This window comes from Cervus canadensis, chromosome 14 (genome assembly GCF_019320065.1).
Source record: "Cervus canadensis isolate Bull #8, Minnesota chromosome 14, ASM1932006v1, whole genome shotgun sequence".
Classification (NCBI taxonomy): domain Eukaryota; kingdom Metazoa; phylum Chordata; class Mammalia; order Artiodactyla; family Cervidae; genus Cervus; species Cervus canadensis.
Window position 1 is genome coordinate 4073507 of NC_057399.1, and position 15674 is coordinate 4089180.

Genomic DNA, 15674 nt, shown 5'->3' on the forward strand with positions numbered 1-15674 from the left:
AAAAGACCCTGATGCTGGGAGGGATTGGGGGCAGGAGGAGAAGGGGATGACAGAGGATGAGATGGCTGGATGGCATCACTGACTCGATGGACATGAGTTTGAGTAAACTCCGGGAGTTGGATGGACAGGGAGGCCTGGAGTGCTGCGATTCATGGGGTCGCAAAGAGTCAGACTCGACTGAGTGACTGAACTGAACTGAATCATAACGAGATGTGTTAAGCCAGTTACGTACGTCTTCCAGTACCTGGTCCATGGTAAAAACTCAGCTGTTCATTGTTTTAAAAATGAGAAGATTAACAGCATTTTGTGGCACTCATTTTCCCCCCACCTTCCCTTTCATCTTCCCCTGGGTACATGTTATAATATGTTAGGGAATAGGAGACACAGTATAATGCAGTTTTAGGAAACCCAAGCTCTTGTCTGGGCTCCTCCGTCTTTAACCTAGTGATGGGCTCATGGCTCAGCTGTGGCGTGAGGACTGTGGAGCTCAGTTTTAAAGCAAAGATCAATTCATTACCATACATGTATTTGTCAACTCAATTGTATTAGAAGTCCTCCAAATCAGTAAAGAAATGACAAACAGCCCAGTAAGAGTGGGCAAAGGTTTGAACAGGTGTTTCATAACTGAGGCTCTCCAGGTGGCCAATGAGCCCGTGAAAAGATGCTCAATTTTATCTTTACTAGAGGAATGCAAGTTAAAATAGCAAGACAGTAGACAAACACCAGAATGGTGAGAATGTAAAAGACATTGTTAAGTGTTTGTGAAGATAGGAGGCAACCTGGACTCTCACACATTGCTGTTGGGAGTTAAATTGGCACACCCAGTTTGGAAACTCAGCATTCACTAAGAAGTCGGTATATAAATACATCGTGGTATGTACACAGTAATAGAAAAGAATGAACTACCATGACAGGCAACATAATGGATGAACTTTATAAACACAGTGTTGGATGAAAGGAGTCACACACGTAAGATTGCATGCAGTATGAGCCCATTTCCACAAAGTTCAGTCGGAAGCAAAACGAACTGATGGTGATGGAATTTAGACTAGTGTTTCCCTCTGGTGTGGTTATTGGTGTAGAAGGGCAAGAGAGTTTTCTGGGGGTGGTGGAAATATCCTATATCTTGATCTGGGTGTGGTTACATAGATTGTGTAGTACAAATGCACACTTATGTATATATGTACATACACACATGTATAGACTGAAGTGCCCCTACACCTTCCTTCAAAGCAATTACCATTTGTGTGATTTTTTATAACTGAGTAGATAATTTCACCAAAATGTATTTTATTAGTACAAGGCTATCATAATTTTCCATTTCACTTTTATGAGAATTGGTGAGGTCATATAAGCTCCATTAAAATGTATATGGGAAAAAAGAAAAAAAATTTTACTGTGATTTTTCCTGTAGACCCTAATGAATAATGCAGCATTTAAAAGTGATAACCCGGGGACCTCTGGTGGTCTAGTGGCTAGGACTCCATGCTCCTGCTCCCAGTGCAGGGGCCCTGGGTTCAATCCCTGGTCAGGGAACTGGATCCCATATGCTACAACTAAGACTTTGCAACTAGGAAAGACCCATCACAGCCAAATAAAAATAAATATTAAAAAAAAAAAAGTGATAACCCAATAAACATTGGTACAACCCATTCCAGTGTTCTTGCCTGAAAAACCCCATGGACAGAGGAGCCTGGTGGGCTACAGTCCAAGGGGGTTGCAAAGAGTCAGACACGACTGAGTGAGTGAGCACAAAAAGCATTTAGAAAGATATGGAAAGCGACCATTTTTATGATCATTGATTTGTTTGCTTTCCGAATTCATTTACTTTTGGTTTATCACTTCTGAGTGAGTGAGTGAAGTTGCTCAGTCGTGTCCGACTCTTTGTGACCCTGTGGACTGTAGCCCACCAGGCTCCTCCGTCCATGGGATTCTCCAGGCAAGAATACTGGAATGGGTTGCCGTTTCCTTCTCCAGAGGATCTTCCCAACCCAGGGATCGAACCCAGGTCTCCCGCATTGTGGGCAGTCTCAGGCAGACGCTTTAACCTCTGAGCCACCAGGGAAGCTCCCTCCTATAAATTCAATGAAGATGGTGAACACAGTGTTTTTTTTTTTTTTTTTTGGTGCCTATTCCCATAGTAGCCATGAATTATATTTTTGTTAGATGAATAAATGAATACAAAAAACAAATGAAGACACGAATGAGTTTTTTGCATTTTGAATGCTTTGTTTTTGCCTTGGAAATGGAAACATAACTCAGAACTGCATAGAATGGTCAGAAATAGTGTTTATAAGGAAGACTTTTTTGAATCAATATAAGTATGATTTATTAAGCATCTAATATATGTGAGGCCTTGCAAATATCTCACTTAAGCTTCATAACAGTCCCTTGAAGCAAATATTATTTTCTCTTTTTGTTTGACATTAAACATTTTTTAATTTCAAATCGACATTTTCAGGGCACATGAAGCATTTGTTTATGCTTTAGTAGTACAGTATTACGTTTTTCTTTGCTGAATAGTTCTGACTCCATTGCATCTTAATATTGATTTTTTTAAGAGGAGAAGCTGAGGTTTGGAGTTTAGTAAGTGGTCCAAGGTCACAGTGATGGATAAAGAAGTCTGGCGTGACTTGGGGGACCCCACTTCTTGCTGTTGTCCTCCACCTTCTCGTCCATGTGCTCCCTGACATAGCCCTGGGGTCAAAGTCCCAGAAGCCTTGCTCACATAGCCGGTAGTGGGAGCAGGGGTCCCCAGGGCAGTGCTGGGGCTCTGTCTACACGTCCCCTACAGGCTAGTGCAGTGGCTGGCATGCAGTGGGTGTGCAACTGATATCCAAGGAACAAATGAAAGAATAGTGGTGATACTGATGGATACCAAGACATGGTTTCATTTGTGTACTGATTCATCTGTCATGAACATATGTAGATTATAAGCCCCTTGGGGGCACATACCCTGGTCCAAGCTCTGTGGCCTCGACACTTCCTGTGGCCTCCACAGCTAGCCAAGGGCCTGAAACCTCCCCTAGAGCAGAGGTTGGCAAGCCCAGCCCTGTGGGCCAAATCCTGCCCACTGCCTGATTTTTTTAAAGTTTTTTTTTTTACATGGAAAAATAATTTTTTTAATTTTTAAAATCTTTATTGAATTTGTTACAATATTGCCTCTGTTTTATGGCTTGGTTTTTTTGACTGAGAGACATGTGGGATCTCAGCTCCCTGACCAGAGGGAGCTTCTGGGCTCCTAGGCCAGGGCTTTGCATGCGAACCACATGGTTTCCTAGTAGGAAGTGGTGAGGATGGGGTGTGGCCATGCCTGGGGTGGGGGGATTTACCAGCTGGGGGAGCGTCTTCTCAGGAGCTGGACCTCAGCGCTATCCTCTCCAGCAGTGGGTACCTTTAGGAATAGGTCATTGTGTTAATGCACCTAGATTGTAGGGGCTTCTGGGAGCTGCTTCCCTGGCTGTTTGCCCCATCACAGTGAGGAGAGAACTTGACAAAAATCAGTGGGCAGCGGGCCAGCTCCAATAGTACCACCAGCAGCAACAAGTACTAGTCTGAATAAAAATATAACTGGTTTGTATTGAGTACTTGGGCTCCCTAGATTGTGCAATGGTAAAGAATCCACATGCCAAGCAGGACATGTGGGTTCAGTCCCTGGGTCAGGAAGATCTCCTGGAGAAGGAAATGGCAATCCACTCCAGTATTCTTGCCTGGGAAATCCCATGGACAGAGGAACCTGGTGGGCTGTAGTCCATGGGGTCCAAAATGAGTTGGACAAGACTGAGCGATGAAGCACAAATGCAGACTTTGGAGGCTTACCTGTGAGTTAGTAATTGCCCAGTGTTACTGTGTGTCGGGCTCCATGCTAATCGCTTTTTATCTTACTCACGTTCCCAACCATCCTGTGGAGACTAACTTCTCTGATCATTCCCTTCTCTTCTCTTCCCCTCTTTTCTTCTTCTCCCCTCCCCCTCCCCTCTATCCTCTTCCCCTCCTCCTACTTCTTTCCTTGGTACTCCCTTCCCAGGGAACAGAGCATGGAGGCTAACAGAGGTTAAACTTGGTCAAGGTCACCAAGCTAAGACATGGTTCTGGAAGGGCCTGAATTGAAATCCACATTGTCTGATACTGAGGCCCATTCTGAGTGAGTACACAGCCCTGCTTCCATTAACGAGTCCCGATGGCGTCAGAGCCCCTGATCTGAGCCAGGCGGCCGGCAGCCCAGGGAACATCATGAGCCCTTAAGCTTCAGTGGTTTTCTTCAGACTCTTACCAGGTCCTGCCCCAGGGGTCCTGCAGGCCCCGATTGAAGGTGGGGGAGGCAGTCTTCATGTAGTTGTTCACCATTGGCAGGAACAGACCTAGCATGACTAGCATCTTTCAGAAGAGCCGCTCCAGGGCCAGACCTGGCCTTAGGTGACCCCAGGCCGGCAGAACCCAGGATGTATTAGTCATTACCTTCTTGTACCCTCCCAGATTCTACTTTACTTAGGAGAGAGAGACAGAGATAGGCAGAGACAGAGTGGAGAATCTGGGACCCTCTCCATGACTGCTGTGGGACGGGGAGCCAGGACTGGATGCTTTGGTTTCCCTGAGTGGGTGGCCACCACCCATGGGCCCCTGCTGAATCCATAATGGCCTTTGTGTGTGTGACAATTTACTCATTTCACATGCAGTTTTCAGCAAGAATGATCTGAACATTCAGTCTTATCTAAGCTGCAGGGGAGAAAATCAAAGACAAGGTCACGTCTTCTTTGATGTCTTCTTTTGTCAAGGGAGAGTTGTTCCTCCCCTCAGGCAGGTGGAATGATGGCCTTAGGAACCACAAGAAAAGGGTAGGGGTTTTTAGTCTTTTTTGGGGTGGGGATGGGCTCCTGTGGACCCTTTTGAAATTTGGTGAAAGAATGCTTTTTTCCTTCACCTAGTGTCTGTCTTATTTTCTGCTTTTATGTTAATTTCACTGCATTTATAGGCATTTGTGAGCTTCACACCTCTTCTCCCTTTCTTTTGGTTAGTGGGTGGGCTTACGAGAGCAAGTACAATAGCCCAATACCTGGAACCTCTCTAGACAGAATGCAGTGGGCAAGCTGAAATACAATACCCTGTGCACCAGGGATGACTTCTGGCTTTTTTTTTTCCCCTGAAATGTTGAGGATCAGAGGCAGGAAAGAGTCTGAGCAGATATGTTTCCTTGGAGAAGGGAAACTCTGAAATTCAGCTGCTGGGTTTTATTTTCCTAAGCAGATGGTGACAAGGGTCTTTATTTATTTATTTATTTAAAATTCTTGGGGTAAAGCTGATTAACAGTATTGTGATAGTTTCAGGTGGATAGCAGAGTGACTCAGCTATATATACATATACCCATTCTCCCCCAAACTCCCCTCCCATCCAGGCTGCCACATGGCACTGAGCAGAGGTCCATGTGCTCTACAATAGGACCTTGTTGGTTATTCATTTTAAATATGGCAGTGTGTACATGTCCATCCCAAACTCTCTTGAGCATGCCTTTCCCCCATCCTCCCCCCCACAAGCCCCCCAACCCCCACCCAACCTCAAGTTCCTTCTCTAAGTCTGTGAGTCTCTTTCTGTTTTCTAAGTAAGTTCATTTGTATCATTTTGAGAGTGTTAATAGCCTCTGTAGGGAGGCCAGAGGTCCCCAAGTGGCAGGAGGAGATAAAACTGCAAGTGGCAGGCATTTTTATTTCTTTTTTCTCTTCTAATGCTGTGTTGTCATGGTGACACCTGGTTCCACCTGAATTTAACTTTATCTCAAACCTTGAGCTAACCGATGCGTTTTTCTCATGGAAATGTCTTCCTGAAGCTATGTTAATGAACTATGTATTTGTCCTTCTTCAAGATTCATGACAATTGTTTTATGGCCTGGAATGACTCACCTTGGGCCAATGCTATCTCAAAATGCATGTTGTGGGTGAGGAGCCTGGGCAGCTCTCTTAGTTTTGAGGTGTTTCCTCTCTAATTAGCAGCTTGCTGATAGGTATATAACTCCTTGCTAAAAACTAGCAAGGGGGTACTCTTTCTGTCCCCTTCTCATGTCTATGTCAGAAGCTTTCTCTATCTCTTTTATACTTTAATAAAACTTTATTACACAAAAAGCTCTACGTGATCAAGACTCATCGTTGGCTCTGGATTGAATTCTTCTCCTCTGGAGGCCAAGAATCACAGCATTGTTCATGGTTTGTAGCAGCAACCTTTCAATTTCTTTTTAGATTCCACACGTCAGAGTTGTCATACAATATTTTTCCTTCTCTGTCTGACTTAGTTCACTCAGTATGAGAGTCTCTAAGTCCATCCATGTTGCTGTAAATGGCATTATTTCATCTTTTTAATGCCTGGGTAATATTCCATTGAATATATGTACCACATCTTCTTTACCCACTCCTCTGGATGACAGGGGTCCTGATGAAGACCTGTGATGTCTGCCCCCTGGTCAGGGGTGCTGGAGGGGAGGTGAGGAAGGACTGCTGGGCCAGCACCCCCCATACAGAGCTAGAAGTTTTGTGTGGGTATGGATGGGCCATTGCTTCCACTGCAATGGTGAAAGCAGCAATGTTTGGGATATGAAATCTTAAGGCCACACTGGTCTTGAATCATGAAAGTTACTGACTAGCATCAAAGATACAGCTTAACAGCCAGAGACATTATAGCCTGAAGTCATAGGAAGTTTTGAGGGACTTGCTATTGGATCTAGTTGGATCCTTGATTCCTCATTTGACTATAATCTCCAATCAATACATCCAGCTAGAAATTACTAGAGAAATGCAAATCACAAGTATATGAGGTATTACCTCACATCAATCAGAATAGTTATCATCAAAAAGTCTATGAATAATAAACACTGGAGATGGTGTGTGAAAAAAAGAACCTGTCTATAGTGTTAGTGGGAATGTAAATTGGTGCAGCCACTGTGGAGAATAGCATGGTTGTTCCTTAAAAAACTAAAAATAGAGCTACCATATGATCCAGCAGCCCCACTTCTGGGCATATATCCAGGAAAGATGAAAACTCTTATTCGAAAATATACATACATTACCCGATGTTCATTGCAGCTGTATTTACAATAGCCAAGACAAGGAAGCAAGTGAGTGTCTATCGACAGATGAATAGATTAAGGAGATGTGAGATATATATATATATATATATATATATATATATATATGTAAAATTGTATATTACGTAGCCATAAAAAGGAATGAAATAATTCCATTAGCAACAACATAGATGGACCTAGAGATTATCATGTAAGTGAAGTAAGTCAGACAGAGAGAGACAATTATCTTATGATATCACTTATATGTGGAATCTAAAAAAATGATACAAAGGAGCTTATTTACAAAACAGAAACAGATTCACAGACACAGAAAACAAACTTATGGTTGCCAATGGGGAAAGGGACAGAGGGATAAATTAGGAGTTTGGGATTAACAAACACACACTACTATATATACAATAGATAAACAACAAGGGCATAACACAGGGAACTCTATTCAATATTTTATAATAATCTATAATGGAAAAGAATATTAAAAAATTGTGTCTGTATACACACACACACATATATATACATATATATATATATATGTAATGGACTTTCCAGGTGGCACAGTGGTAAAGAACCTGTTTACCAATACAGGAGACACAATGCATGCGTTCAATCCTTGGGTTGGGAAGATCCCCTGGAGAAGGAAGTGGCAACCCACTCCAGTATTCTTGCCTGGGAAATCCTGTGGACAGAAGAGCCTGGCGGGTTACAGTCCATGGGGTCGCAAAGAGTTGAACATGATTTAGTGACTGAGCACACACACACACATATGCATGCACACACACGCACATGCACACACATGCACACGCACACACACACATGCATACACATGCACACACACACATGCACACATGCACACACGCACACACACATGCACACACACGCATAACTGAATCATGTTGCTGTATACCTGAAACTAAGACAACATTGTCAATCAACTATACTTCAATGAAAAGATGCATGCAGTTATATTCCTTTACTTCATAACTGAGAAGTGGCATACCTCTTGACACTGGGTCAAGACTGTTTGGGTTCAAATCCAGTGCTAACTAATTACCAGTTGTGTGACCTTGGAAAAGTTTCTTTATCTGCAAAATGGGAGAAATAATAGATTTTTTGTGTGTGTGAGGATTAAGTGATTGAATATATGTAAACCACTTAAAACATGGACCACAGCCTTGTCGAACTTAATGAAACCATGAGCCATGTAGGGCCACCAAAGATGGACAGGTCATGGTGGAGAGTTCTGACAAAATGTGGTCCACTGGAGAAGGGAATGGCAAACCACTTCAGTATTCTTGCCTTGAGAACCCCGTGAACAGTATGAGAAGGCAAAAAGATAGGACACCGAAGATGAACGCCCCAGGTTGGTAGGTGCCCAATATGCTACTGCAGAAGAGCAGAGAATAACTCCAGAAAGAATGAAGAGATGGAGCAAGCAAAAATGATGCCCAGTTGTGGATGTGACTGGTGATAGAAGTAAAGTCGATGCTGTAAAGGGCAATATTGCATAGGAGCCTGGAATATTAGGTCCACGAATCAAGGCAAATTGGAAGTAGTCAAACAGGAGATGGTAAGAGTGAACATTGACATTTTAGGAATCAGTGGGCTAAAATGGACTGGAATGGGTGAATTTAACTCAGATGATCATTATATCTACTACTGTGGGCAGGAATCCCTTAGAAGAAATGGAGTAGCCATCATGGTCAACAAAAGAGTCTGAAATGCAGTACTTGGATGCAATCTCAAAAATGACAGAATGATCTCTCTTCGTTTCTAAGGCAAACCATTCCATATCACAGTAATCCAAGTCAATGCTCTGACCTGTAATGCTGAAGATACTGAAGTTGAATGGTTCCATGAAGACCTACAAGACCTTCTAGAACTAACACCCCGAAAAGATGTCCTTCTCATTATAGGGGACTGGAATGCAAAAGTAGGAAGTCAAGAGGTACCTGGAGGAACAGGCAAATTTGACCTTGGAGTACAAACTGAAGTAGGACAAAAGCTAACAGAATTTTGCCAACAGAACACACTGGTCATAGCAAACACCCTCTTCCACAACACAAGAGAAGACTCTACACATGGACGTCACCAGATGGTCAACACCGAAATCAGACTGATTATATTCTTTGCAGCCAAAGATGGAGAAGCTCTATACAGTCAGCAAAAACAGACCGGGAGCTGACTGTGGCTAAGATCATGAACTCCTTATTGCCAAATTCAGACTTAAATTGAAGAAAGTAGGGAAAACCACTAGACCATTCAGGTATGACCTACATCATCAAATCCCTTACGATTATACAGTGGAAGTTACAAATAGATTCAAGGGATTAGATCTGATAGAGTACCTGAAGAACTTTGGATGGAGGTTTGTTACATTGTACAGGAGGCAGTGATCAAGACCATCCTCAAGGAAAAGAAATGCAAAAGGAAAAATGGTTGTCTGAGGAGGCTTTACAAATAGCTGAGAAAAGAAGAGAAGCTAAAGGCAAAGGAGAAAAGGAAAGATATACCCATTTGAATGCAGAGTTCCAAAGAATACCAAGGAGAGATAAAAAAAACCTTCCACAGTGATCAATGCAAAGAAATAGAGGAAAACAACAGAATGGGAAAGACTAGAGATCTCGAGAAAATTAGAGATATCAAGGGAACATTTCATGCAAATATGGGCACAATAAAGGACAGAAATGGTATGGACCTAACAGAAGCAGAAGATATTAAGAAGAGGTGGCAAGAATACACAGAAGGACTGTACAAAAAAGATCTTTACAACCCAGATAATCACGATGGTGTGATCACTCACCTAGAGCATGATGGTGTGATCAGTCACCTAGAGTCAAGACGTCCTGGAATGCAAAGTCAAGTGGGCCTTAGGAAGCATCACTATGAACAAAACTAGTGGAGGTGATGGAATCCCAGTTGAACTATTTCAAATCCTGAAAGACGATGCTGTGAAAGTGCTGCACTCAATATGCCAGCAAATCTGGAAAACTCAGCAGTGGCCACAGGACTGGAAAAGGTCAGTTTTCATTCCAATCCCAAAGAAAGTCAATGCCAAAGAATGCTCAAACTATCGCACTATTGCATTCATCTCACATACTAGTAAAGTAATGCTCAAAATTCTCCAAGCCAGGCTTCAACGGTATGTGAACCGTGAACTTCCAGATGTTCAAGCTGGTTTTAGAAAAGGCAGAGGAACCAGAGATCAAATTGCCAACATCCGCTGGATCATCAAGAAAGCAAGACAGTTCCAGAAAAACATCTACTTCTGCTTTATTGACTATGCCAAAACCTTTGTGTGGATCATAACAAACTGTGGAAAATTCTTCAAGAGATGGGAATACCTGACCACCTGACCTGCCTCCTGAGAAATCTGTATGCAGGTCAGGAAGCAAGAGTTAGAACTGGACATGGAACAAAAGACTGGTTCCAAATAGGGAAAGGAGTATGTCAAAGCTGTATATTGTCACCCTGCTTATTTAACTTATATGCAGAGTACATCATGTGTAATGCTGGGCTGGATGAAGCATAAGCTGGAATCAATATTGCCAGGAGAAATATCAATAACCTCAGATACCCAGGTGATATCACCCTTATGGCAGAAAGCAAAGAAGAACTAAAAAGCCTCTTGATGAAAGTGAAAGAGGAGAGTGAAAAAGTTGGCTTAAAACTCAACATTCAGAAAACTAAGATCTTGGCATCTGGTCCCATTGCTTCATGGAAAATAGATGGGGAAACAATGGAAACAGTGAGAGACTTTATTTTTTTGGGCTCCAAAATCACTGCAGATGGTGACTGCAGTCATAAAATTAAAAGAGGCTTGCTCCTTGGAAGAAAAGTTATGACCAACTTGGACAGCACATTAAAAAGCAGAGACATTACTTTGCTGACCAAGGTCCATCCAGTCAAGGCTATGGTTTTTCCAGTAGTCGTGTATGGATGTGAGAGTTGGACTATAAAGAAAGCTGAGCACCAAAGAATTGATGCTCTTGAACTGCGGTGTTGGAGAAGACTCTTGAGAGTCCCTTGGCCTGCAAGGAGATCCAACCAGTCCATCCTAAAGGAAATCAATCCTGAATATTTATTGGAAGGACGGATGCTGAAGCTGAAACTCCAATACTTTGGCCACCTGACTCGAAGAACTGATTCATTGGAAAAGACCTTGATGCTGGGAAAGATTCAAGGCAGGAGAAGAAGGGGATGACTGAGGATGAGATGGTTGGATGGGATCACCAATGCAATGGACATGAGTTTGAGTAAGCGCCAGGAGTTGGTGATAGACAGGGAAGCCTGGCGTGCTGCAGTCCATGGGGTCACAAAGAGTTGGACACGACTGAGTGACTGAACTGACTGAAACCACTTAAAAATGGGACTGGCATGTGGTCAGCTATTGTTATTAAGCCTTGTGTGTATATGCTCAGTTGCTCCTCTGTCCATGTGAGTTTTCCAGGCAAGAATACTGGAGTGGGTTGCTATTTCCTACCACAGGAGATCTTCTTGACCCAGGGATAGAACCTGGGTTTTTGCAATTGGCAGGCAGATTTTTTTACCACTGTGCCACCTGGGAAGCCCATTATTAGCTTCATTAGATGTCTTATACTTGGGGCCTGTAGTCATGTATTAATCAACTGATTTTGAATTCGATGTAGGGATTACTTATTGGAGATTGGAGGGCAGAAAAGAGAGTAGGAATGCATATTACCACAGTGCCCCTTTAAGAAAGCACACCTGGAATTTTGCCAGTAAATTGGTTAGAATCTGGCCCCCTTTTGTTACCCAGAGCCCAGTTAACCGTGCTTACACACAAATTGGAGATCTCATCCTTTTAGCCATTTGTGTACCCTTTTAATTGCACACATTAGGTGAGGGTCATGGTAGCTTGGTCTGAGGGGGTTTATTAAACTTCAGTTCCACGCAGCAGGACAACACGTTGTGACAGAAGGCGACCCACTTCCACCCCAGCTTACAGCCGAAGCTACAGTCGCCACCGAGTTTGGTGCAGGTGCGGACTGTCGCGCCATTGTTGTTAAAGAAACTGCTCCCTGAAGGAGAAAAAACACATGCGCACAAAGGAAAAATCAGTCTTCCAGAGCCTGGGGGAATCTCAGGGCTGTCCTCTCTTTGGTGGTGAACGGCTTCTCAGTTTGGCGTTTTCCTTCTACACTCCGTCCTCTCATCTGCTGTTACATTTTGGCGAGGCCACTGAGTCCAGCGCTCATCAGAGGAAGCTGAGGGACACAGGATTGTAAATAGCTGGAGAGTGATCTATGCAAATGGTGAAAAGGGCTCCCCTCTCTTAAGCTATGGCAGACTTTCAGGAGGTAGCAACAGATGGTCAGGGCAGGGGCTGAATAACACTCACCCACCTCTTGCCTCTAGCACCTCTGCTGACTGATACCGTGGTCTCCCTGCTGGGCTTACACCAACAGGGCTTTTCAAGTGCCTCAGTCCTCGGAAGACCCTCAGTTTTCATGACCCATACCCATCATTATTTACCTGAAGGCAATGAGATCACCAGGAGGAAGAGTAACCCAGAGAGACGGAGTCTCATAGTTGATGAGGACACAGAACTACAGCTTCCTGGGGGTGGCTATCTGGGAGGCTCCTTTATAGCGCTGGGCAAGGCTGGGTGGGGCTGGACACTGGCCTCATTCTATCTGGAGGGATACCCAGGGGAGACAGGCTTTTTCAGGATTACAGGAAAAGGAATCCCTGGGCCATTCTGTGCGACTTCCTCTTTTACAAATCATGGGAGAGGAAAGGACACAGTCAAGGTAGAAGAAAGGGAGAGACCAGGCATCATCATGCTCAGGGCTGGGCACTATTCTTGTGTCACTTCAAATGGACACTGATGGGAAAATGGAAGGGAAATGTCTGCTTGTTCCTCCCATTCTTTGCAGTCCCACTGAAAACACAGGAGCCAGAGAGGTGATGTGATAAAACACAGGCTTAATTGAAGGCCAGAAAGGATGTCAGCAAGAATTTACAGTGTTCCAAGAAGCAAAGAATCTCAGGGTGTCAACTGTTGGCCTGACCAAGAGTTAGGTAGGTGTTCAGACACACTGAAGAAGGGAAAGCTTATTTGCCTATTGGAGGCCGTGCTGCAGGGAACCTCACCCCCCAGAACAGTTCACTGAGCAACTTTGTTTTCTGGATGGCTGATGTAGAAAGTCAGCTGCACTTTGGGAACCAGTTCTGGGGAAGGTTTGTTTTCGGAGTGGGTGAGTTAGAATTCTCTCCTGGCCCCTGAGACCAGGAAGAGCTGGTTCAGGGTTGGTTGCCCTCTCTCAGGAGGTGAGCAGAACAACGCTTCCCTGGAGCTAGAGGGACGCGGTTCCCGGAAAGGGTCATTAGGTCTGCCTCCCTGGAGGGATGGTGGGACAGAAGAAGACACGCACTTAGGCTTTATTCTTGCCCCCGAGCCAGGCTTGTACCTGAATGATCCAAGACTGTAGAATTCTGAGTCTGTAAAGTGGCAACAGAGCATAGTTTTATTGGTTACACTCTGTTTTGCTGTCACAGGCCTTTGGATGAATTATTTAGCATCTCTGAGTTTCAGCTTCCTCTTTTCTTTGTTTTTTCTTTTTCTCTTTCTTTCTTTCCCTCTTTTTTATTTGTAAGATTAAAAAAAATTGAGGTAGAGTTGCCGTACAATATTATGAAAGTTACAGGCATACAATATAGCGATTCACAAATTTTAAAGGTCCATTTCTAGTTATTATAAAATATTGGGAAAAAAATTGGCCAGATTTGCTGTGTTGTACAACATAGTCTTGTGTCTGATTTTATACCTGTTTGTACCTTTTAATTCCCTGCCGCTATATTGCCCCTCTGCTCTTCCCTCTCCCCACTGGTAACCACTATATATATTCTATCTGTGAATCTGCTTTATTTTGTTATATCCATTAGTGTGTTGTATCTTTTTATAAAGATTCCACATATAAGTGATATCATACCATATTTGTCTTTCTCTCTCTCTTTTTTTTAAGAAACAGTTTATTTTCCATTTTGGTGGAAGTTTGTGGAAGAACAGCTTACGACCACTCAGTGGTGGTTCCTACCCATTCAGTGGCCTGAGCGGCGGGAGCTGCAGACCAGTCTTCAGCGGAAGGCTGAGCCCCGCAGTCTTCAGTGGGGAACCGCTGAATAGGCGCGGGAGGCACCCGCACACCCTCGGACCAGTCTGCCACCTCGGGCTGAGGAGCAGTGAGCTCTGGAGCTGCAGCAGTCCATTCTCCCTGAAACTCCTCCTTGGTCACAGCCTTCTCAGCTGCTGCCTGCTCTTCTTTTTCAATCTCTTCAGGATCTCTGTAGAAGTAGAGATCCGGCATGACCTCCCATGGATGTGCTCTGGAGATGGTGCCACGCATGCGCAGATCTTCCCGGGCGAGCATCCACATCAGACCCAATGAGGACGCTCCCCTTTTAGGATCTCAGAGCAGGATACATCAACTGAGAAAACAGAAAAGTCAAGTACTGCCTGAAGAGTTAGGAATATTGAAGAGAATAAAAGCTATTTTTAAAATGTTTTAATCTCTCCTTAAATAAGCTCTCATTCCTTAAAATCATAGTTTTGTAGCAAGTATTACTATCCAACCCCACTCATTGGGCCAGAGACCCTTGTGGTGTTAGCGAAACACTTGCCCCTTGTGTAGCACACTACCTACACTTGTGAGTCCCTCGGCCAGAAGCCTCAACTCCAAGCTCTAACAATATGCAGTCTTTCTCTGTCTTATTTCAGTTAGTATAATACCCTCCAAGTCCATGTTGCTGTAAATAGCAAAATTTTATTTTTTAATGGCTGAATAGTATTTCATTGCATGTGTATATATTCATATTTATTCATACCATAACTTTTTTTGTTGATGGGGCTTTGCTGGTGGCTCAGCAGTAAAGAATTTGCCTGCAATGCAGGAGATGCAGGAGACACAGGTTCAATCTCTGGGTTGGGAAGATCCCCTGGAGTAGGAAATGGCAATTCACTCTAGTGTTCTTGCCTGGAGAAATTCCATGGACAGAGGAGCCTGGTGGGCTACAGTCCAGGTGGGTCGCAAAGAGTCAGACACCACTGAGCACATGGGCATGTTCTGCTGAGGGACACTTAGGTTGCTTCTAGAGTGCTGCTGGGAACACTGGGGTGCATAATGTCTTTTTGAATCAGTGTTTTTTTTTTTTTTTTCAGATAATCTTCCTTTTCTCTAGAAGTGCACTGTTAAGAGGTTTTTTTTTTTTTTTTTTTTTGAGGATGAAATGAGCTAAAGCTTACAAAATGCATTGTGCTCTTTCCTTCTTCTCCTCTCCCTTATTCTTTATTAAATTCTACCACTATAGCTGTGTTTCTTTCTCTTCTGTGGACCCTCTCCAAGGGACTTCTTAGTGAATGCAAGACATCACTGGGAAAGTTTTATTCTGGTTTACAACAATGGGTATGGTTGAGAATGTGGCTGTAGGTTGGAATGGGGATGGGAGAGAGATGGTGGGCTAGTGGACTAGAAGTACCGAGGTCAGTGCTAGTTCAGGGCTGAGGATTCCCTTGCAAGATCCCAGGAAAGGCTCCCAAGAGACCCTTCAGTGGGCATGTGATTCTGGCCCACAGAGCCCAGGCCATATG

General features: G+C 43.7%; 2 protein-coding genes and 1 non-coding gene across 3 annotated transcripts in view; all 3 read right to left on the reverse strand.

Moving 5' to 3' along the window:
- The window catches only part of LOC122452775, a 52714-nt gene extending 46792 nt beyond the window's left edge, over positions 1-5922 (reverse strand). The window contains exon 1 of the mRNA XM_043486412.1: positions 5895-5922. Coding sequence (XP_043342347.1) covers positions 5895-5922 — 28 coding nt within the window. The remainder of the gene's footprint in view (positions 1-5894) is intronic.
- Positions 5923-11932: 6010 nt separating this feature from the next.
- DEFB136 (defensin beta 136) lies at positions 11933-12614 on the reverse strand. Its single transcript, XM_043486413.1, has 2 exons — positions 12560-12614; positions 11933-12105 (listed from the first exon to the last, which is right to left on the reverse strand). Exons 1-2 carry the CDS (start codon positions 12612-12614, stop codon positions 11933-11935), a joined length of 228 nt encoding a protein of 75 aa, XP_043342348.1.
- A 2020-nt stretch (positions 12615-14634) lies between these two features.
- On the reverse strand, positions 14635-14784 carry LOC122453454. The gene has a single exon (XR_006273071.1). It is a non-coding gene; the product is annotated as a small nucleolar RNA SNORA62/SNORA6 family (small nucleolar RNA).
- Between the last annotated feature and the right edge of the window lie 890 nt (positions 14785-15674).